Here is a 23,942-nt window from a genome sequence, read left to right on the forward strand (position 1 = left end):
CGGGTTCCCAGCTCAGCTCCTGCTGACGAAGGGAGCGACGCAGACCTGCGGGTGCCGTGGTGGGGCCCGAGGAGCGACGCTGGTGCAGCCCAGGCACCGTGTCCCACCCTGAGCCCGCGGCTGGCGTCCTCCCGGCTGTCCTTCGTGCCGGCTCTGCCCGCGGAGGGTGACCCCGGCGGAGGGGACCCTCCCCAGCCACTGGCCGAGCCCCAGGGCAGGCGGAGGGAGCGGCGCTGGCACCTTGGGTCCATGGCTGGAAGCACAACTGGGCATGAGGTTCCTTAATGAGTTATAACGAGTGATGCTCATTCTTGTCTCTCTAAAGAAATACAGCTCCTTGGACTGGAAGTGTGCTGTACTTAAAATGCTACTTATTTATGCCATCATTTTTTTTTTTTTTTGAAGAAAATTAGTTGCAAAATTGACTGAATTTTCCATTTCCTCTGGTATGAAGTGTGAGGATCAAAGGGCTTAAAGTCTTCAGTGCAAATTTTGTCAATATCTAGTGTGTTAAGGCAGTTCTAGGCCATTTCTTTTAGTATTTATATTTCTTTTGGACTGGTCCAAAAGTGGACTTCCTTGTCCACTGGTTGCATGGCTCTAGAGAAGCCTGTGCGCTTTAAAGCTGTTTTAAAAAATTGATAACTGTGAAATTTGGATGAGGCACCTATTATAGAAACCCATGCTGAAAAGGCAAAGGCAAAAGGCCAACATCTGACCGTGGAAACCTGATGTAGCTCTCCAAGAATGCCTGGAGCAATAATTGGATAATGGGGTCAAGTATTTTGCTAGTTTAATGGCACCACGATGACTAGGTTTGGGTTTGGTTTATTTTTAATTAACTTCGCTTCTTTCAATCACGTTGAAAGTAATTATTACGTATACGCCATTTCAGCTTGGATCAGGGCAGCCTAAGAAATTGCTACTACAAACGTGAACCTCTGATTCAAAAGTTGCCCGTCTGATGATTGTTTTAGGTGTTTCACACATTGTTTTTGCTGAAGTGGGGAACGGTCACCTTGGGCACATCACAGAAATGTGGTGGAGAGTGGGCTGAATATCGGGCTTTCTGAACGATGATCCTGCAAGCGTGGGTAAGTAGAGTGCTCGGGGCCGTATGAGACTGGTGTCAGTCAGCGCTGCGGTACCGGAGTACAGCACTAGGATCCCCGAGCGCCTTGCTGCTGCGTTCCTGATGAAATAGTGAGTCACGGTCCAGGTTATCTACAAAACAACTATCTGTCTTTACTACCTTCAATCTCCTGTAATAACTGAAAAATGGACAAACTATTTCTGCTCGATAGCCTTAGGAAAAGCAGCACACACTTGCACAGGCGCACCAAAAAGCTCTGTTGAAGCTATACTCATCCACTGCAAGATCAAGGACGTCAGGTGAGATCCTCAGAGATGATGCAGGTAATTCTAATTAAAATCAATGAAAGTTAAGAATGAGTAAGAATGAAACGTGTAACTACCTCTACAATCCTCATTCATTGTGCCTAATCTGAAAAAAAAGTTGACCGTCTGCAAATGTTTGTGGAACGAGAGACCGAGATGACTTTTTCTGCCGCCTTCCTTCTCCCCGTTCCTCCTCGAACTGTTTGCTGTTGCTCACTCACTTGCTCCAGTTTGACCACAATTTTAGTGACTGTTCCACAGCGAGCGAGGGTTTATCTGGGCTGCGATGACCTGCTGGGCAGGGTCCACGCTGCGCGAGACCGACGTTGTAAAGGCTGATGGACCCTGATACCGCCCCTTACCCGTGGGCATGATCCCACGGGATGGTGGAGCTGATGGACAAGAATAAAAACAAGGACACTACAACATAAACCACTTCTCGTTTCAAATCGAAGTAGCAACGTAAATTAGAAATGTTTTCTTAGCAGTTGCGACAGGTAGTAGGTATGCCACTCGTCAGGGTGCTGGTAATGATAAATAGGCCAATCGCATGGTTCAGATGTACCGAACACTTCTTTCATTTTACCACCATAATCTGTGTAAGTTACCTGGGAAGTGAAAGCGGAGCAACAGCCTTCACGCAGCTCGGACTGCATCGGGGTGTTTCAGTTCGCCAACGTGGCAATATGCTCTGGCTCCTTCTGAGCCCACCTCTGCTTCTGGCGTTCCAGCTCCAGCCTCGGACTGAGGGTTTCCAGCTACTGCAAGGACTTCACAAGCCTTGCAGGGTGCAGCTCTGTTCCTGACCATACGGGATCCCTTTGCCTCTGTGTTTAAAAAGAGAAAAGAACAATGAACCCACGTAGATCCTTTACGCACAATAGATCCCGTCATACAATTACATGTGGCAGTACACAGCAGGAGTATTCAAGCGCGTATCACTTCAGTGGAATCCCAAGATGCCTTTAACGGTTTCTGTGAATCTTTCTCTTTACAATACCAGGCGTAATAGAATGTGAACCCAGGGACCGGCCAACGCAGCCGGTGCACCTTCACGTTCAGTGAAAACAATACCTAAGGGAGATGAAAAAGGGAAATGGCGAGGACCTTGGTCAACTAAACGCAGCTGCCCAGGCTGGAGCTCGCAGAACACCCCCTCTGCTGCCGTAACTCAAGGACCGGTGGGTGTGAGCTGCTGGGTAAGTGGTTGGGGTTGTAGCAGTATTTATAAGGAATCTTTCATTTAAATTTGGATGCAACGGTATAAAAAAATCTTGCTTTTTCAAAGGGGGAGAAGCCGTTGCTCTAACAGTGATTCTGATACCAATGTTTTTAATACTATTTTGGTGGAACACTGAGGTTCAGCTCCACCTGTAGTCAGGTTAAAAAAAAACCCAAAGCCATGTCCAATTTCACGTATGAAAAGTACTATTCAGAAATTAAAACAATTCTATAAATCCACTGTTTATTGCCATAGAGTAAAAAACCCAAACAGATCCTGGACCTCCTGTAAAAGGTGGGTGATAATTCATACAGTGACAAGGAATGATTTATTCCCCTGGAAAAGGACAGACATGCGCCAGCCGGCGCAGCGGCAACCTGTCCCCCGCCACGGTGGTGGCACGTGATGGCAGGACACGTGACGCACGGTGTCACGGCGTGCCCACTAACCGCCTTTTCACAGGGTCCATTTCAAGCACAGAAGGAGTCAGCGCTGCTAAATAAGGACAAACATAAAGCAGAAAGCAAATTTATTTTGAAATGGCAACGACGGTACAAGGTAGAATATGTATCTGCTTACTGAGCGACTTCTCCTGACAGCTTAGCCAGATCCAAGTTTAAGAATAAGCACTGAAGTTGTTTTCCATGGAAACTTCTTATTTATTTGTCAGTTATGCAAGTTAAAGACAAAGAAAGAGCCTTGTCAGCCACTTTCAACAATCATTAGAGAAAAAGGAATGAGAAAACTCTAAATCCACAAGGAACCTTTTTATTTAAATATATAAAACATGGGATTTTGGCAAACATTCATTTCTTCTCATTAAATAAGGTAAAATCGCTGAATGAAAAGGCATTCCATTAGTAAAAACAAATAAGCAAGCAACCCTTTTTTAAATCTATACAAGGATGAGGCAAAGAGAAGATGCAAATTTATTATTTTACAGATAAAAAGACTGAGAAGCAATAGTCTGCAAGCAGATACAACAGAAGGAACTTCTATTGATTGGGGAGTTAAATAAATGCTTTTGCAAAAGCAGCTGTTTATCAGGCACTGCAGTCCAAATTTTAATTCAGCCTGTTGTGCATCACACTCTGAACTAGTAAAAACGGAGGGAAGTTTCACTCCAATGCTAGTTTCTTCCAGCATCTCTCAACATTTCACATCTCACACAAACATGAAAGAGAGCTCAGCAAAATCTACGTAAGGAAGAAACTGCCTCGAGTGAGGTAAAAACTGCTCTGAATTCCCATATATGATACATAAGGCCACACGTTGTTTTGGGCTAATCCCTCATTGTCATGATTACAGCAGCAGTGACGAATATTCACATCTATGAAGTACAAAGAAACAGCAGTTTAGATGAATGCCTAAGCTGAATCACAATTGCTGTAGTAAAGCTAGGATTGTTCTTAAGCATCACGTTCATTTAATTTTCCAAGGTACTTCACTACAAAGCAACAGAACAGCTGTTAATGCGTCTGAAACAAGCTCTATGAATTGATCCAGAAGACTATGGACAATACAGTCGCTTTAGTGTCTCTTTTCCCATTCTTACTAAACGAGGAACACAACATTTACAGAACAAGTACACACTGATCAGGTAGTCGTCGCTAGCTCAGGCGTTTCTGCTGTTCACCTCCTGTATTCACAGATGAGTATTTGCTTTGAAACTAGATTTATTTCGGGTGCCTTTAGAACGTACTGCTTGAAGCCGTGGTCGTAAGGCGTCTTCCAATGTAGACCCTGAGGATCAAGAACATATGGTCAGCGAGTGCTGCGTTCCATTTCACAAAGAATGTACCGCACGTAAGGAACTCTTTCCCATCAATCGGGTTACTAGTCAGGTAATTTCCAGCAGGAGCAGCAGTACCAGCTATAATTGAGCAGGCAAATCAAGCGACTACTGTGAAACTCAGTTTTCAGTTGCTAGTGACTGTGCGCATACCCTTCTCCAATAACGCTCCCCGAGTTCCAAGACTGAGTAATTCTGTGCAAGCCGTTCAGCTTCAGGAACGTGAGAGTCAGAGACAAGTACGGGGTTAGCAAGAGCTAACGAGGGTCAGATGTCTCGAAGTCAGATGTTTTATTACCTTTTTCCTTTTGTTATCTCAAGTTTTTCCATTTGCTAAATACCTCTGAAATTTGTAAACGTCTCGTTTTACTGTCATCTTCATGTACTTCTTACTATTTCTCTGGTCGTTATTTCCCAGCGTGGTATGCTTTCACAGCTGCCCTACATTGCATCTTCTATTCACGTACTTCTTGTAGCTTAAAGAAATCAGTATTTTGAAGTGTAAACTATTTTACTGATACTACATTAAGCACTTTCTGAAGATGTGACTTTGTTACTCACTCACTACAGAACAGGAATGATGCAAATTTGCAGCAGTGGTGGAAGTGACCGGGAAGAAAGTCAGTACTTACATCACCAAACTTGTGTTTATTTTGAAAGGAAGATTCCATTATGCTTTTATTCTATCTTGTACAGTTACTCATTTTAATTTTGGAAGGAGTTAAATTGGTTTCATGTTACTTTTACAGTATTATTTTGTACAGGAAGATAACCTGTGCCTTCATGCATCCAAAATGCTGCATACCGCAAGGACCACAGAAGATTTGGGCTGTCCCTCCTTCCAGTTCCTGCAGCTGCGCAGAGTCCTCCTCCTCCTCCTCCCGCCAGTCTCTTGCATCCCCTCGCTCTCAGCTTTCGTAGCCTTGGTAAGGCTCAGGATTCATGCAAGGGAGTGAGCAGAGGAAGAGCAGGAGCAGAGCTAATGGCAGGTTCCTTGGAAAAGAGGTGTCACCCCAGAATGTGTCCAACTTCTCCCCTAAGCCCTCCCATGTGGCACAGCGTACTGTGATGGGAGAGCGGCCAGACGTGCCCAGATTCCCAGCGTCCTTGGCTGATATCAAGGAACCTGCCATGCTTAGGCACAGGCAAACTCTGATCCTGACTGTTTCTGAAGAGCTGTTCTTAAAGAAGGATCATCTAACCCCTAAATCATCTAAAGAAAACCAATTCCTGTTTTGTTTGCTGTCCCCTCTCCCTCCCAGGTGTGAGTGGAATTTTAAAATATATTAAATAATATCTTTTTCCTTTGCAATTAGTTGTGAGATTAAAAGTCGTATCTCCAATGGAACCAAGTATTGTGTAAGTATACCTGTAGTACATATATATAACTCCTAATTTCATTGCCCCTTAATTATTTTGAAAAATTCTCAACTAGTGAGAAAAGCAGAAAAGGAAAACTTGATCCATTCAGCAACACCCCAAGCAGACAAGTAGAAAGCACTTCCTGAACAACTACCTGCCCCCTTCTGTGGGGAAAAGTGTATTACTCATCTTTCAGACAAAGAGGGAATTGGGAGTCAGAATTAGGCCTTGGAGAAAAAAGGTAAAATATCTACCTTTTTTTTTTTTTAATTTAAACTTACCCTAGTCCAATGGCAAGCAAATGAGAAAGAAGCAGAGATGGAAGAAAAACCTTCAAAAATTCCGCTGAGAATATCCCCCCTTTCTTCATTACACTGGTATTTCTCATGCTCAGAGTAGCTGTGCGCCTGGGATGTTTAAAAAGGAATTCCCTAGTTTTGAGGAAGAAAACACAGTCGCAGCATTACCAGACATGTATTTAGACTTGTGGAAGTAAAAGCTGCATCCAAGTTCATCCAGAAACACTGACAGCACTCACTTTGGCGGGATGTTCTCCGGCCTGCTGGACCAATCCCATATCCAATCTGCATTCTTCTTCAGGAGCCTTTCTACTTCTTTCCTCCTTTCAAGAAAATCTTCTTCAGACTAAAACAAAGAGCCATTATCAAACAGTACTCAGGACTATGGTAGGTAGGAAGTTAGTACTGCAAAACAAAGCTCCTGTTCTGCATCTAAGACCATATGCTAGACTACCTCTGAAGCTCACCTCTCCCATCTCTTCCCCCTGTGGACTCTCCGTATCACTCCTATTGAAGTATTTAGATCCCAGATAAAGACAGGGGGAGGAGGGTGATCTGTCTTCAGAGCAGGTTGTGAATGGAAAAGACCATATCCCATATCCGTATCCCATATTTGCTTACGTAAAGACTACCCTGGAAGTAAAATGCCAGAGCCCTGCATTTAATCCTTACATACTGGATCGGAAAATATCTCCTGTTCACACGTCTGACTGACATTTGGCAGAAGAAACTTTTTGCCTGTATTCAAAACTGGACAGATATCATACTTACCTGATGATCCTTGATCAAGTGAATACAAGCCAAGTGAAACTAATCCTTGTCTCATAAAGCTACCTGGCTTTTGGGCCGGTATTGGTGTGCTGGTTTCGTCTGGGCTAGAGTTCATTTTCTTCACAGTAGCTGGGATGGGGCTGTGTTTTGGATTTGTGCTGAAAACAGTGTTGGTAACCCAGGGATGGTTTCATTCCTGCTGAGCAGTGCTTGCACACAGTCAAGGCCTGTTCTGCTCCTCACCCCACCCCACCAGCGAGTGGCTGGGGGGCACAAGGTGCTGGGAGGGGACACGGCTGGGACAGCTGACCCCAATGACCCAAGGGCTATCCCATACCATACGGCGTCATGCTCAGTATATAAAGCGGGGGAAGAAGGAGGAAGGGGGGCACATTCGGAGCGATGGCGTTTGTCTTCCCAAGTCCCCGTTAGGCGTGACGGAGCCCTGCTTTCCTGGAGATGGCTGAACACCTGCCTGCCCATGGGAAGGAGTGAAGGAATTCCTTGCTTTGCTTTGCTTGCGTGAGTGGCTTTTGCTTTCCCTATTAAACTGTCCTTATCTCAACCCTTGAGTTTTCTCAGTTTTTTGCTTCCAATTCTCTCCCCCATCCCACCAGGGGGGAGTGAGCGAGCGGCTGGGTGGGGCTGAGTCGCCAGCTGGGGTGAAACCATGACAGTTGGGAATACAAGTGAAGTGAGCCCAGGTCTATCTGCATGCATTTGTGCAAAAAAAACCCAACCCAAACAAACAGTGGCTTTGTTTTCAAGTGAATTACAGCATAAATGCTGAATAAGAATATCGCTTCTTGCTTAACACATGTGCATTAAATGGAGCGAAGGTCTTGTGATAAACACAGTATCTGATCATAGCATTAAAATAGCTATATATGCACACATACACGCTTAACAATGGAAATAAAATTGTCCAGACAACTTTAATTCTGATGTTTTTCTAACTTTTGATTATTTGTTCTCAAAGTCTAAATAATGATCTTTAAACATATGAAGGGTTTTCTGGAAATACAAAATTAAAATAATTAATTTCCAGTAATGTATTTAGCTAACCTAAAGGTGGTAATTCATTCAGCTGGATTCCTGTACGAGATGTAGATATGATAGGGAGAGTTTCAGATAAAGGAAGAGGCAATGGGACCAAGCACATTTCATGTAATTTTGAGAACTGATAAAATCTGTGCTATTGGCACAGCTGTGTAATTTAGAAATTGTATGAAGCTGCAGCGCACAAGGTTAAATATTGTACAAACAGTGAACACATAGACTTTGATTTAAAAAGTTCATAACACGAGGTAGAAAAAGATAATCTATTAACTAACACAGACAGTCAAGGAAATCAAGGAGACGCTGCGATGATAACACTCAGCTACAGATGATACACAATAGTCATTGCAAAAGGGCAGTGATGGAAAAAATCAGGTTTTTTAAAGTAAAATGCAAGGGTCCCGAGTTCTTACTAGAATTAAAGAAATAACATTGCATGTTAGAGCATGAGTGACTGTTAGTGCTGGTAACTTTTTCCAGTTTATCATACATCGCTACTTCTTTTCATGCTGAGGCCCCAAGTGAAATATAATCTTCATTTCTAATTGCTAACTGCTAACCCTGTAAGAATTAGTCACAGGCAGGGAATATCCTTCAGTTTAATGAGAAAACAGTATCTCTTTGTATGTAAACAGTGCAGGGAGAGTGACTTACCCAAGATAACACAGCGAGTCTTTGGAAGAGCAGAGAAATTTACTTAAATACTTTTAATACTTCACTCCTCAAAATATTTTATAAGTAATATTCTTCATATTAAACTAGTATCTAATTACAGTGCAGACTTAAGATTTTAGCCTGTCATCATGCAATAAGCTATATATTGATAAAACATGGTTAATATACAGTATCCTTTTTTCCCCACTCTTTTCTCAAATGTATTTACTAATTTTCTTTGCAAGTATGTAAACAAATGTACAAAATGAAATGAGAAGTAGCAGTGAGTTTTTCAAAGCAGCATGTAGAAATGCTAAGTACTAGTTGTTAAAATGAAATGGAATCATAAAGCTATGGCAGTGCTTTGAAAATGTATGTTATTGGCTGTCACGTTTAAGTGACTCTGGAAATTCCTGCTGATGTCAAATTCACTTTTTAAATTCATAATGCACCGGTGGTAGTGCATTTAAATAAAATTTTGTTGTGGGGGTGCATGAAATGTACCAAGTTGACAGTCAAAGGGGAAAGAGGACACTTCAGCATGGTAAGCTGCCCACAGAACATTAATGGTCACCTATATAGCCATATATATACCCACCCTGTTGATGCGTTTCCTATACATCTTAATGTAAAATCCGATTGTGAGACAATCTGTTAGACTTGTCACAATCTCTACTCACAATCTCTACTCACAAGCAACCTATTGGGTAGAGAAGAATAATGCCCACTTCACAGGAAAAGAGAAACCATGAGAGAGAATACATCTCAGGATCTCCAGAAGTTGGAGGCTTAGCAAGGAGGCTGACTCCAGCTCTCTTCTGGTTATCTTCTGGATTATCTTTTTTCCTAAAAGCTACTTGTAGGATCTGAAGGTTGGCCTTTTCAACTTGTGGCCGGAAAAAAACATTTGAGAACCCAGCCATTTTGAAAGACAATAGATTAGGGCACTTCAATCCTTCTGACAAATCTCAGGTTACAGATTTAAAAAAAAAAAAAAAAAATCCATGCAAATCAGATACACAAAGCCTGATTCTGCAAAGATTATTCTAAGTTACTAAGTTATTTACTAAGCAGCTTCACCTCTTACTTCCTAATGCTGATTTTCAAACAATGAGAGTAAGAAATTCTTTCTCCCAAAGCAAGATGAGATTTTTACCTGAAAGCTGTTCTTTTCTCCACTGCTGTGACTCTCTATTTCCAAAGCTCTGTGACTGTCCTGAGGTGTCTGGGAACGAGGAGGGCTTGATAAAGAGAAACACAAGTAAGAAAGAACTCATTAATTTTTTTATGACATTGTTTATGGTATGAACTAAAAGCTAGTCAATGAAGCTTATATGCACAGCTCTCCCAAAGAGCTATAGTGCCCTGACCATAACTTGAGAGATTAATCTGCCAATGGGTGATATAATCCAGCCATCGTATTCAATTCATCTTCCATTTTCTAACAATCTGCCAAGAAGGTGGCTGTACAGAGCTGTTTTTCAGCAGTGCAGAGATATGCCTGTGAGGCTGTATGATTTGGCCCATGTTACTTACTAAATAACAATGGGCAGCAAATGATGAATAAAAGTGGGGTTTGGTTTGAAGTCAAACTAGCCAGATAAGGCTAGGAAGTTGTGTATCCTAGTGCCCATTTTGAGTCCTCTAGTTCCTTTTTTTTTTTTAAATAAACTTCAGACTGCAGACTTCACAGCCTATCAAAAATCAAATAAATGAATTATTTCACTGACTGACAATTTACATCAGATGTAAGTTGTTTTGTTGTGTTATACTCCTAGAAATCTGTTATGTTTTGTAAACTAGATATAGGACAATTCTTTAGCAATTACCTACGAACTATTAATGGATGTACTGCATTACAAAACACAAGTTGGTTTTTACCACCCTTCTCTGACATTCGTGTTCCAGGCAGCAGTGTTAGTAGCGCTATATGCTCCCGAGAACAGCACTGACACTGCTTACACAAGGACTGATCCTTCAGAACGACAGCCACACACGGCTCCGGAGTATTTTATTTACTAGAACTGTTTACTAGAACTGCCTGCACACAAGCAGCACACCCGTGGGAAGTTCAGCTGCTGCTGCTGGACTTCTTTATCAGGATACACCACAACCCCAAAAAGGCATCTTCATGAGATGTAAGAACTCTTCTAGAGTCCTCTCCCCTATAACTTCTTTCTGGTTTCAAGACAGGTTTCTACCCAAGCATGACTCTAGTATTTAAATACTAACCTTTTAAATATGAAATTTTCCTATCTCTTCCTCTCTGCATGTGTGTATATGCACATGCATATGTATAGACACACACGTATTAAGCATTTCTGTATTTGTCTTTGCCTCTTGTGCATAAAAATGGCTTTGTGTAATAGCGACCTTTACTTTGCTTACAATAAAGCATTTTGTTTACCTGTCGCAATGTGAACTTTCTCTTGAACTGCTTCTTCCAGATTCATGTTGAGCATCAAGGAGTATCTTCTCCATGTCACCATTGTGAATGGAAATAGAGGCAGGTACTTGTTCTTGGCTCGTCGGAGTGACAGTGTTTCCACTGCCACTTCCATTACTGCTGAAGTGGAGTTCTACCCAGGAACCTGCTTGGCAGAATTGAAAGCAGAACCAGAATAAACCAAGTGGTTTTGCATAAAAGGCACGTAAAATATGAGACTGTTGATCCTCCCCAGCGTGACATTACAGTATGACACGCAGGAGTACTAGCATTGACACCTCGGCTAACAAACATGATGAAAAGCCAAAATGCGGGGGCGCTTTTGTTGGCGAGCTGGAAAGTCTCACAGAACTGAAGAGAAGCTGGTCAGTACATTGTGTCTCCTTCTGCAGCTGAAGATCTTTTATTTCAGGATATAATTAGGTTTTTTGTTCAACATAGGTGGTAGCCAAATAAAATAGTCAAGGACTTTCTCTGCCAAAGTTTATTTATTCTTTTATTGAAAATAATTCAGGCTCAAGAAACCAGTAACTGTGTTTTGTTTAGCCTTTCTCAGTAAGCACTTTTAGGTGTTACTGTTAAGCAACAGAGGATATGAGGCAACGACTAGATCATGTGTTTGCTACTTGCAGTATATTTAACACCGACAGTCACATGTTGCTTTGTTTTTTTAAGAGTGTGCTGAATAACAACTCTCTTCTGGGCTAGCAGTAACCAACGCACAAAAGGAGCTGTATCTGTTGTCTCATTTATAAATCAGCTCAAGGGACAGATAATATTTGAATTATATAAATGTCAGTGGAATTTACCTATGTAACACGTTTATGTGTGTAAGCAACAGTAGAAGTAGATAGATGTATTGGGCCCATCCTAGAACAGTTTACAGGAAATGTGACAGTAAGTACAGGAGAAAGAGGGCAGGTGAAACTCCCCGAATTCTGGTGAGCACAGCAGAAAGGATGTCTGAGGCATAAGCAAGGAAAGGGAGAGACCCAGACAGGGGTGTTTGGGCCGTTCCTGCTCTAGAGGAAGAGAGGCTGGGGCAGAGCTCAGGAAGTAAGCCACGTTCACGAGAACAGCAGAAGGGATAAAGGAGCAGTTTTAAAGGTATGCAGAAGGGGAGAAGCCAATGCAGAGATCTAGCGTGAAAAAGAAACATCAAATGAAGAAAGATATTTTGGCTGTGAAGAGACCGAAGGTTCAGAAGTGGCATGAAAACAGCAAAAAGCCAAACTGCTTAATCTGCATTAGTAACATTAATCTCTCTCTTGTGAAAAACCAGATGACCACAAAAATCTTTTGAATGGAAACATACTGGTAAACGTAAATGTAAAACATACAGGTAAACAACCTCACACTTGTGGGATAATACTGGTTTATCGAGTTTTGAAGCAACACTTTTCTGGATAGCCTCTTTTACTTCACAACTGTTTTGCTGGTTTGGTTGGTTTGTGGTTTTTTTCCCCTCCAGTGACTGTATGCGGTACGTGTCTGGGTATGTGTTTATACCCAGACAAACTTTTCCCTACTCTTTCCCCCCAAATTTATGAAAGCCTAAGTTGTTACCCGAGAATGATCACAACCACTGAAGTTTAAATTAAGATAGCGTCCAAATGGAGCTCTGGCTCCAGCTACCTTCAGAGTAGCAGCTAGCTCCCAGTCTACCTGTCCTTGCTCCTCAGCACAGCCCACCTCAGCTTCTGCTCCTCTACTTACAAAAGCAGAACAACCTCATGCTGTGTGGGCTGCACTACAATGACTTGTATACATGGTCATAAGCTATTTTCTTCTGTGAAGATGCGTACTATTTGAGGCACGCTCACATTTCAACAATCATCAGCACCACAGGCAAACATAACTGATTCACACAGCAAACAAACACTACCTACTGAAATCTTACTGGATACAGCACGGTGACTGATGACAAAACACAGAGAAGATTACAACTCTAACAGAAGGATCACAATACGTGTGTTTTGCACATTTCCTGTGTTGTTGTTTTTTTTCTTTTAGACACTCTTGAGAGTAAGGTTGTGCTAGTGCACTAGGAACGTGTTGTAACATTACCATTTAAAGATAAGAGAGCCTGTATTTTTATGACGTTGGAAATATAAACAGATAAGAGCACGTGTAACATGGCAATGCAAACTGAACAGACTGAGTCATAGGGAAGGATTTTTGAAGAGAATGATCTTATATGACGTTCCAGCCCCAGATACATACTGTGGGAGTACAGACTAGTATTAAAAGAGGTACTCAGTCAGCTCTGGAAATCTTAGTTTCTTAATATAGGGCTTTCAAAACTGGAAACAAAAAAGTAAAATTCCACAGAAAGATGAAAATGTCTCCTTAAATTGCTGAAATCACCGTGTAAATCACACAATTTAATATGTAGTTGCACACAGATCTTTCACTTGTAAGGTAAATTTGCTTCCGACTTTTGCTAAACACACGATACGTGCAGTTGACCCTGATCTCTCCTCAAAGGCATATGCCGAACTGTCCATAGATGGTTTCTTTTGACAGGGAAGGATTTATATTTACCACAGTGCAAAATCTCATTAGGATCTATGTTAATCTAGCTGTACTTGGTAGTTCGGCCACACAACCGAGATATTGTGGCTTTTAAAATTTGACCTGTTCTTCCACCCGAGTCTTAATTTCTCCGCGTTATTATGAAGCTCTATAGGCGGTTTAATGAGCAATTACTGCCAGGTTGCTGTACGGTCACAGACTAACGGAGGGAAACCCGCCCCACACACGGGCTGACCAGGCACACGCTACCCCGCGGGGGTACCGGGGGGAGCAGCACGCCAGGTCCCAGCGGCCCGCTCCGGGCAGGGGCCGGCAGCCGAGCGTCCCCAGCCCCGTCCCTGCCCGCCGAGGAAGCCCCTCGGGGATGCTCAAACACACGAAGGCAGGCGCGCTCTGGCGCCTTAAGGGCCGCAAGACGCTGCCCCGCCGCTTCGCCCTCCGCACAGCGCCCGGGCGGAGGCCGGGGCCGGGCCGCCAGGTGAAACCCGACCGCCCCGCAGCGCCCGTGCCCCGGCAGCGGCGGCGGAGGAGGCACCGCCCGGCCTCGCCTCCGCGCCCGGCCTCCAGGCAGGCCCGGGGCGGCGGCGGCCCGACCGCCCGCCCCAGCGCCGCGCCGCCCCTGAGGGCAGCGGCGCCCGCGGCCGCGCAGGCCGGCGGGCACCGAGCGAGGGAGGCCGGGCACCGCCACGGCCACCGCCACCGCCCGCGCCGCCCCCAGGCCCGGCTTCCCCTGGACGCGGCCGCCGACCCTTACCCTGCAAGTTCTCCTCCTGCGGGCTGAGCCGCGACATGGCGCGGCCTCCCCTCCTCTGCCGCCGCGGCGGAGCGACACGGCGGGCCCCGGTGCTGCGGTGGTGGCGGCGGCGGCGGCGGCAGGACACGCACTGCCCTCCAACAGGACACACACGCACTGCCCGCCGCACGACACGCACTGCCCACGGCAGGACGCGCACTGCCCGCCGCACGACACACACGCACTGCCCACGGCAGGACACGCACTGCCTGCCACCGCTCCTGCGGCCGAGCCGCCGTGACGTCAGCGGCCGCCCCGTTCACATTGGCCACTACCGCGGGGCGGGTCGCGCGCTCCCTCACGGCGCTCGCGGCCCCCCCGCTCCCTGCGCGGCCCTCACCCCCCCGGCCCGCCCCGGCCCGGCCCGGCCCTCTCACCGCCGTCACGGCGGGAGCCGTTGGGGAAGGTCAGCTGGGGGTCCGAGGATGCCCCAAGCCTCCAGGAGCAACGGGAGCGGTCCCCTGCTGCCCTCCGGCCGCAGCCGGCAGAGCCCGAGCTGAAGAACAGGGTAGCTCCCTCAGAGAATTCCTCCTTTTCCCGCCCCGTCCCCACTCGGCGCTCACGCGACCCGTACGCACGTACCCGCCCGTGCCCTGCAGCTTGCTTCCCGCCGGCGTTTGGCACCTGAGTACGGTGCTTCTTGCATCAAGTGACGCAGAGCAAACAGAAAGCGGTACTTGGGCTTCAAGGGAAACCGCATGTGATTGCAGAAGCACAAGTGCTGGCCTCTAAACCAGTCTCTGACAGCTCTCAAACTAATGGCGCAGGGCCTTTAAGTAGGTAATAATGAATTTATTCTCTTTTTTAATGTTGACTAAGGCTGTAATGCCATCCCAGCAGACAGCAAGGGCTCTCCAAATAGGAAACCACTTAGTAAAGCCTAGTGTTGCCATTTGAAAGCAGATACTGATTTACTGCTGGGAATTTATACAGACAAATACATAAAATTTTATTTTATTTAGCCAGAGGATGGGTAAAGTGTTGTTTACTTAATTAGAGGATGCAGGCATTTTCTCTAGGTTGAAATTTTTTTCATTTGTGCCTTTCTGCAGTAGGCACTCATGAAGCCCAAGTAAAATAAGTCTTCTGTTAAATTTTCAGTGAGTTACTGTAATAGCAAGGAGTATTAACCTACAACTTTCCCAGAAAGACAATGTCAGGAATTTATTAATATGTGCATTATGCTCCATACAGCCAATGAATTATTGGACAAAGTGGAGTAACGGTTTGGCCAACGAAGACATTTTCAGGGTCAGTTCTCCAGCTTTTAGTCCAGCCTTAGCACACCGTTTTTCCACGCCTCAGTCCTAGGCCTCCTGGGACTAACACAGAGCTTTAAGTAGGACCTTATCTGTACTTCTTCCTTAGCACAACCCCAGAGCAGCTCTCCAGACAAGTCCACGAGCCATGCACTGTGCACACAGGTAGAGGTGCAGAGGCCTGACCTGCAGCTGCACATCTGGGCACATCTGGAGGGCTGCGGTACTGCCACGCTCCTCCCGGGCAGGCAGGCAGGCAGCAGTGAGAGGTGAGGCATGGCGTGCATAGAGCCGCTTCAGAGATCAGCCTTTCCGAGCACGCCAATGCCTAAATTATCTTCTGTTATGCCTGACCACAGGAAATCCGCTGAGAAATTTGTATTTAATTGGCATGACTAAAAATCAGTTTTGTTCTGCTAAGGAACTTGGGGAAAATTTGTCCTTGGCAGAACAAAATACAATTTTTAATTTTAATTTTTAATTCCTTATGTTTATGCTTTTATTTATCATGTCCTCATGTGCTAGGCCGGATAGATGGGCCCAGACGCGGCTTCGACAGCTGGAGGCTGCCTTGGGTTTGGGGCTCATCCTGTAGCTCTCTGCTGCTCTCTGCTGTCCAGCAATCCTCCCTTTGCGCCTCGCTCTGAAAAGGAAATCCAGGCAGCCTTGAACACAGGAAAGAAGAGCAAGGTCATCATTCCAGGAATGTGTTAGCCTTCACCATGTGAATACTACCCTTGCGTGCCTCAGGGACTGCGGCAGTGTTTAAGGAACAGAAAGCTTAACGCTGTATTGACACGAATATGCGCTGACGGGCTCAGGAGGGAGGAAAGGGTCGCCAAAGCAACTGCGATCCTGCTGACACAACCGCCCTTTCAGTCTTCTCCCACCAAAAAAAATCTACATGGAGGAGATTTACAGCCACAGGATGTCCCCCAGTCAACAGGCCTGAACAGCGCTTTCCTCCACTCTGGGAACCAGCAGTAACTCCACAATACTCATCACAGGTGGAAATGTGCTCTGACAATGCCTCCTGCTAGCACAAAAAGCCCTGACAAGTATTTTCTCTTCTGGTGCTGCGCATATCCCATGTGAAGCAATGTATTTGCCACAGGCTGTTGCCTGTTTCGGCAGCACAAGTATCACATTGTCTCTCAACTGGCTTCCTCTGTTACCTGTTTTCGGCAGCAACAGGCTCTTCTCTAGGAGGAATTTGGGAAAACACAGAGCTCTTTTAGGGTTCCCTGATGAAGTCACTCCCCTGTTGTTCTTCTGGGAAGAAGAGAAGAGCTGACCCTGCTTCTTCCCCTCTTCTCTTTATAATCCAGCAGCTGTATGGGAGGGTAAGAAAGACAAGGCATCGTAGTTTCAAGCCTACTGTTTTTCAGGCGTGGAGGAACTACCTAGCTGGTGTTCAGTGTATTGAAATTGCCTACAGGTCATTAGATTCTTCAGCTGCCCCAGCGTGCTGGGTGAAGCAAAAGAGCGAGGCATAAAAGGGAACTTGGAGCAATGCTCTACCTGCTACCATTAACAGAGAGGTTTTGTTAAGGGATTTACAGCAATATTCTGGAAGGAGAATGTGCAGCTTGTGAGGCAACTCTTCCAAAGTAGGAACTGTGTTCATTCATAGTAAAACTATGTTTAATATTTCTACCAATACTTGACAGTACTCCCTCATCCTCTGCATCGCTGCAAGGAGTCCTGGCCAGGCCACCGGGACACGTGCCTGTGTGCCTGTAGGCTGGGCAGACGGGGGGCACGGCTGGGTGCTTGCGAGTGCACCCCTGCGAGCATGTCAGTCAAACTCAGTTTGTTTTAAAACAAAATCACTTTCTCCACCTTACAGTAGGGAAAGTCGAATTTATTTTGAAACAAAAGACGCAGCATTGTGACAATGTTGCAAAGTTATTTATTTCCCAACAAGGAAACACCAGGGAAAGTTTGCTATGTTTAACCTCTGAATGCGCATTTATGATTTGACAGTATTCGTTACCCTAAACATCACAGACAAGGGGTTTGAATTAAAAAAAAATTAACTACATTAAGAGAAAAAGTGTCATAAATTGCTGGGAAAGGTATAATTTGGGTAGTAAACACTGAAGTGTTAAAATTAAATTTTCAGGAATATTTTCTGTCAACACTTCTCTGACTTTGGAAAATAATTAATATTGCAAACCATGGGTCAGAGCCTGCTCTGTCTTTGGTCATCTTAAGTTAATGGGAAAAAATTTAGTGCTGTAGGTGTAATTACAGGTATAGCAGGCATAATTACATGAGTAGTTATAATAGCTATCTAGAAGTGCCTAAAATGTGATGTCTGCACTCAAGAGCTGGAATAAACTCTTCAGAGACCCTGCCAGGGCCCTAAGCGCGCTGGTGGCCCCCCGCCCTGAGCAGCCGCCCCTGGGCCCCCTCCCACCCACGCTCTGCCCGTGGCCCGGAGCGCGGGTGAAGCCCAGCCTTGGGCCTTTGCTCCTGTTGGGAGCGGTGCTGCCGGTGCTGTGCCTGCTCCCAGCCCTGCTCCTGGGTTATTTGGATCTTCTGACCTGGTTTATGGATGTGCCTTTGCCTGATGATTGCTGGACTGTCGATGGGGCACGTTGCTTCCTGCCACCACCCTGCTCTGCTCCCCTGGCACGGGGGAAGAGAAGAGGCAAGAGATACCGGTCATCCAGTCAAGTCAAGGAGGATGTGAACAAGCTCAGAAAAGCTTCAGACCTTGACAAAAAGTAGTGACAGCCCCTTTCTTCAGTGCCAGCCCTCAAAAAGGAAGATTAGAATAATTTGAAAGTCCTTCCAAGGCAGGCAGCCAAAGGTGCAGCGTGCGTTGTGCAGATGTCAGGTGCTGCTGCTGCTTGCCAGGGCTCTGCCAGGGAGCCTTCGCAAACGGCTTTGTGCTTCTGCTGCCACCCAGCACTGAAATGTCCCCACCGCACAACGCTTCTCTGACGCTCACTTTCTCCTTGTCCTGTTTTCTGTTGACTGATCTGATTCCTGACTTCAGGAAACTGATTTACCAGAAGCCTTTTCTGCTTTAAGGCAGATATAAAACAGGGTCAAGTTAATCTTCTTCTGTACTAGTAGATACCACAATACAGCTGTGACAGCTTACCTCTGGGATCTTTCATTAGTAATTGGATGAATGCATTTATTTTCATGTAAATCTCTCTGGTAAAAGATTTTTGGTTATCGCCAGAAAAGCACTCTGCTGTGATCACAGAAAATTGTAAATTGTATTGGATGAAATCTTTAAAAGTGTATCGATTTGTTAAGCTGCGATCCTCTATCAGGTTGGAACTGGCTTTAATTTTGTTTACTTGCATGTCAACAGAACAATCATGTATTGATTAGTTCCTGTTAAATCAGAGACAGTGACCCACCTCCCCCATGGACTAAAGAAGGCAATATTGTAGATAGTTATGAAGTCACGCTTGCTGGTGAGACAACTTCAGCTTTGGGTTTAGTTTTAAGCATGTGCTTTTGTGCTGATCTGGCAGCTTGCAACAGTTGTGAGGAACAATTATTTTAGGCATTACACAAAAACTGTTTGTAATCCCAAACTGATTATAAACTTAAATTAGCTTAAAAGTGGATGATAGTGATTGAAGTTTCTTTCATTTCTTATTGATATAAATCAAAGTCATCTGTACCAACTTTATAATGGGTACCGGGTAAGATATGGTGCAACCAGAGGGCAGTCTCAGGGCTGATTTGGGAGAATGTGCCTACATCACTTCAGATGGTGACATCACTCCGCACAACACAAGAGATGAAGCTCACTGCTTTCGTCCTCTCCAGCGGCATTGTATTGCCATCTCACTCGGCTGGGCAAAACACAGGTCCTTAAAAGCTGCAGAAATCTGAGAACTGCCTGTTTTCATCTGTTTTCTTCACTGCCAACAGTGGCTTAGTTATTAACCTTCCTGGCTGCCTCTGGAAATCAAACCAGTATGTATATTTTTATGCTGTGCATTTCTTGGAATGGTGTTCATCATTCACTACCAAACTCTTCTCAGATACTCGTTTCTGAGCTGTTCATGCTAATCCAGGCTGTTGACGTGAGGAGATCTAACAGATACACATAGTCTATTGGTTTGACTTCTTTATATCTGAGATTTAAAAACCAAAACAATCTTGACACAATGAATTTAATGATCCGATTTAATACACAGTCTAAAGAAGGAAAGGAATTAGGGGTTAGGTCTACACATGATAATCATATCAGTTTAAGCAAATGTATTTCTGAAGTGGTGTAAATGGGAAGAGTCTTACGTAGACACTCTTACATTGGCTTATATTAGCTTAGAAGTGGATAAGATTGATCAAACTGTTGGGCGCAAGCCATTGGGTGCTGCTGGGGAGCCCAAGCCCACTGGCACCACAGGCTCGGAGCCCCCTGAGCTGCCTCTGGGATGGCATGACCTGAGCCAGAGCCTGCCTCCGCACCTCAGCTCCGCTCCCTGCCACCCCTGAAGCCCCCAACAAAACGGCAGCCACAAGTGTCACCAGTCCTGAAAGCTGCTGGTGAGGACCCTGATGTTGTGCATTTCTTCTGGCAGCCCTAGGGTCAGCTGAGCTCAAGGGGTCAGACGGGGAGATGGTGAACGGGACATGCATCTTATAAGTAATGTGAAGGAAGCAGAGAGGAGTAAAATCATGTCTCCCCAATCCATCAGGATTCAGGAAAAACTAAATGAACACAGAAGTTTCCTTTTGTATAATATTTAACGTCAGGTTTTAAAAGGTATTTGCACTGCAGGGGTAGAGAACAGAGTAAATGAAATCCTCTTACAGGTGAAATAAAACCAAGACTTGGGTGCAGAAGAGCCCGAGTCTTCTATTTGGGCCAATCTTGTTACTTTTTTGTGAGATTTAATTTCTTCAAGTTTAATTTATGAGTGTGCATCACTGTTTCTTGCATATGCTTGTCTCTTTTCTGTGTGTTATTTCTTTCTTACAGCAATTTCTGATGGCCCAGTGACACAAATCTGATCATTAGTATCATTCATTCCTTACAGCATCATCAGTTGGTTTTGAAGCCTGGACAGGTGCAGGAAACAGGACTCATTGACTGTAAGTAGGACTTAATTTTAAATATTCAAATGATACTCTACCGTTAGGACTCAGAAATATCATTCTCTTACTTCTAAAAGATGCTTGTAGAACCAGGTTTGACATTAGAAATGCAGGTCAAAGCTTACCTGAAAGACAAGTAAAGAAGGGCTCTCTCAGGACATCTTTTATCTGGCCATAGCCCCGAGGTGTCGTTATTCTGCTCCAGAGGATGAGGTGCAAAGCAATCTCCTGCAGAACAGGATCTGGAGTGAACGTGGCCATCTATTGCTCCTGCCGCCTGCTTGTTCTTCAGCAGAGCAGTGTCCCTGGTTATCAAAGCATTGCTTACCTCAAGATCTCATCGCAGTGTTTTCTTGACTAGGAAGGTTTCATTTTGTTCCATTTGGAGAGTAAAAAAAAAAAAAAAAAAAAAGCCGCCTCTGGCATAACTACTGCAATCCCAGGGCTCTGCTGTGCGTTTTGCACAGTGTCTTTCACATTTATCTCCACCAATTACTGAGTAAGAGGCTGAGGAAAAGATTCCTGCCCAGTTTCTGTAGGTAGCTGCGCAAAGTGCTACGTGTAAAATCACCTGGCTGACCTGCTGATCTGTATTACAGGTAAGTTGTAAACAATGTGCTGAGATAGCTGGAAAAGACAGAAATCAGAATGTTTAAAACAAAAACCAGACTTCTGGTGCTTTTCAACCTCTAAAATGGAAGAAATTCTGACCGCTTCTAGTGTGAATCAGAAAAGTGGAGCATAAAAATTTTTTCAGCTCTTATTTACTTGCTAACTTCAGGTTTTTAAAAGATCATTAACATTTTTGTTCTGCGTGATAAAGCACTGTGCAGTGGAGTGCTTTGGACAAGCCTGCGGTGGATACAGCTCAGTAAATGGAAATTGCCAGAAGAATGCTTTTTCCCTAGCACTTGCCAGCTGAAAAACAAAACCCAATTCTTTGAGTGATGTAAACTAACGATGGCCTCTTGCTTTAGATCACTTACTTACAACACTGCGTTCAATGTTACTTGTTTTACTTACAAACTCCCACAAAATGTTGCAATTCAACTCTAAAAATAGAAAATAGTTTTATTTATCCAACAGTTCAAAAGCTATTGTTTGCACAGCTCTCGTCAGAGCCACAGCCAGTCCTTGTGTCTTGAGGGAGATGGTTCCTTGGTTAAACCAGGGAACCGGCTGGAATACGTGTGGTTTGGTGGTCTGCTCCATGGAGTGGAGGTCAGCCTCCATGGAGTGGGCTGAGCTGTAGCGAGATGATCTAATTTTAAAAAGTATTTCTGTGATAAAGGGGCAAGGAAAAGTGCTGAGGTTTTGTGAAAGCTGAAGACAGAGATTTCTGGAGTTGGTAGTGCACCTTTGCCTGTGTTTGACACTAAATTGAGTAGCTCTGTGTTGTAGATTGAGGCACTGATCCTGCAATGTCTCCTGCAGATGGGCATTGTCTTCCCACAGAGACTTACTGACCTCCGCGGGATGCCAAAGAGGCAGAAAGTTTCAGATAAGCAGCCAGGACTGGGGCTTAGGAAAAACCACCCCTGTAAATGAGGAGTCCGTGTCTGTGAGCAATACCACTATTTCACACCATGCAGCACAGTATGGAGGGACAGAAAAAAGGAAAATTTTGAGTCTGTGACTTTGATAGCAAAAACCAAAGAGAATCTCCTTGAAGTTGGAAGCTGCAAGATCATATTTTTGTCTTTCTAGGTGTTTCTATGAAGTAAATAGACATTTTGTTCTAATGGTTTTCTCAAAGTGCCACTACATGTACCTTTGTCAAAGGATAATGAAACTGCAGAGCAGGGGGAGAGGGCATGAGAAATACAGCAGTGGTTAGCCACAAAAATAGAAACAAGTTTCTAGAATCTGGCTAAAAGTCGCACACGTTTCTTGGCTTTGCATTCAGGTGCTGCACAGAGTCAGGGGCTTTGGACTCGGGGAAAACCAGGTTTTTAAATTGAAAGTTCCAGATATTTAGGTATTGTTTAAGGGGAAAAAAACCCCACACCCTCCTTTCTAAAAACTGAGAATATACTTCAGGGTAGGTTTCTGCTTTCCAGTCCTGTGCTCAGATCACTCTCTCATGCCTGTCAGCAGTTCACTGACATTTGCTGGGAATGGTTCCCAGTCTTCACTGTCAGGAAGATATAAAAAACAAATAAATAGGCCCCATATCCTCTTTACTTCTAGATAATTTTGCAGTGTGGGGCTGTTATAAGTATATCTTGTAACTGAATACATTAGTTTTATCTGTATTTGTTATTCAGTTCTGATGTAAAGGGGAATTTTCAGTGTGGTGAGTTTGAATATTGAAAATGAATAATTTTTCAGTTATGATAAGTAGTGAGAGACAGCAAGCTAGGGGTTAAAGATATGCTTTTCATATCTGCAGTGCTTTAATTCTCAAATCATACCTTACAGGATTTTGTAAAGACACCTGCCTTTTTTCCACCATGTTACATTTCCACATCATTTCAGGGTAGGGGGTTATTCAGTAATGACATTCCTGTAAGAGGTAAGCTCCAGTGCCTGGCCCTGCACTTCCACATGTAAGGATTTCCATATAACTCGGTTCCATCTCCTTTGCTAGAAGCAAGTGCAAAGGCTGCTAGCTATTTTTAAATCTGAATATCCTTCAGATCTTCTCTGCTCTTTTCAGTAATTTAGCCCCTGCTTCAGGAGGAGTTCAGTTCAGATTCAGTCTGTGCTGGATGCAAATCTTTGGCTTAATAATTAAGCTGAAAAATGCAAGTCCTTCTAGCGGCATCTAGGTACAAGGGGACCTGAGTCTGCGTTGGAGGTGAGCTGGTTTTATACCAGCATGCTTGACTTAGATTTCTGAAAGGGAGGGCTCTCCGTTTTCAGGGAGCTGGTGTGATGACGTGCCTGCACTCAGCTGCAAGCTGCAGTGACACTGCAATGGCTGAGGGGCGGCTGCTGGATCTTCGCAATGAGCTCATTCTCCCCGGAGGGAGCAGGATTTACAGTGCATCACCCAGCAACTGCAGCCTTCTTGTGAAATTCATCTTTAGCTTCTCCTCAGTTAGGCTGGTCTGATTCTTCACTTTGGGGGTGTGTACATGGTGAGCAGATTTTACTGTATGGTTGATTTTTTTTTTTTTCTTTTTCTTCCCTGTCCTCTAAATGCTTCCCCGGACTGATTGATGAATCATTTCTCATTTGGTTCCACTATTCAGAGGATAGAGATGGAAAACATAATCTTATGCAGCAGGGATGGATTATTTTTTTTTAGCCTTTTGCAGCATGAATCGT

General features: G+C 44.5%; 1 protein-coding gene across 1 annotated transcript; it reads right to left on the minus strand.

Annotated features, from left to right (window-relative positions):
* Nucleotides 1-3,146: 3,146 nt before the first annotated feature.
* Nucleotides 3,147-14,572, minus strand: BNIP3 (BCL2 interacting protein 3). The gene is made up of 6 exons (XM_072871041.1): nt 14,293-14,572; nt 10,965-11,148; nt 9,714-9,798; nt 6,313-6,419; nt 6,056-6,205; nt 3,147-4,363 (listed from the first exon to the last, which is right to left on the minus strand). Exons 1-6 carry the CDS (start codon nt 14,327-14,329, stop codon nt 4,312-4,314), a joined length of 615 nt encoding a protein of 204 aa, XP_072727142.1. The 5' UTR covers nt 14,330-14,572; the 3' UTR covers nt 3,147-4,311.
* Between the last annotated feature and the right edge of the window lie 9,370 nt (nt 14,573-23,942).

This window comes from Ciconia boyciana, chromosome 8, assembly GCF_034638445.1.
Source record: "Ciconia boyciana chromosome 8, ASM3463844v1, whole genome shotgun sequence".
Classification (NCBI taxonomy): Eukaryota; Metazoa; Chordata; class Aves; order Ciconiiformes; family Ciconiidae; genus Ciconia; species Ciconia boyciana.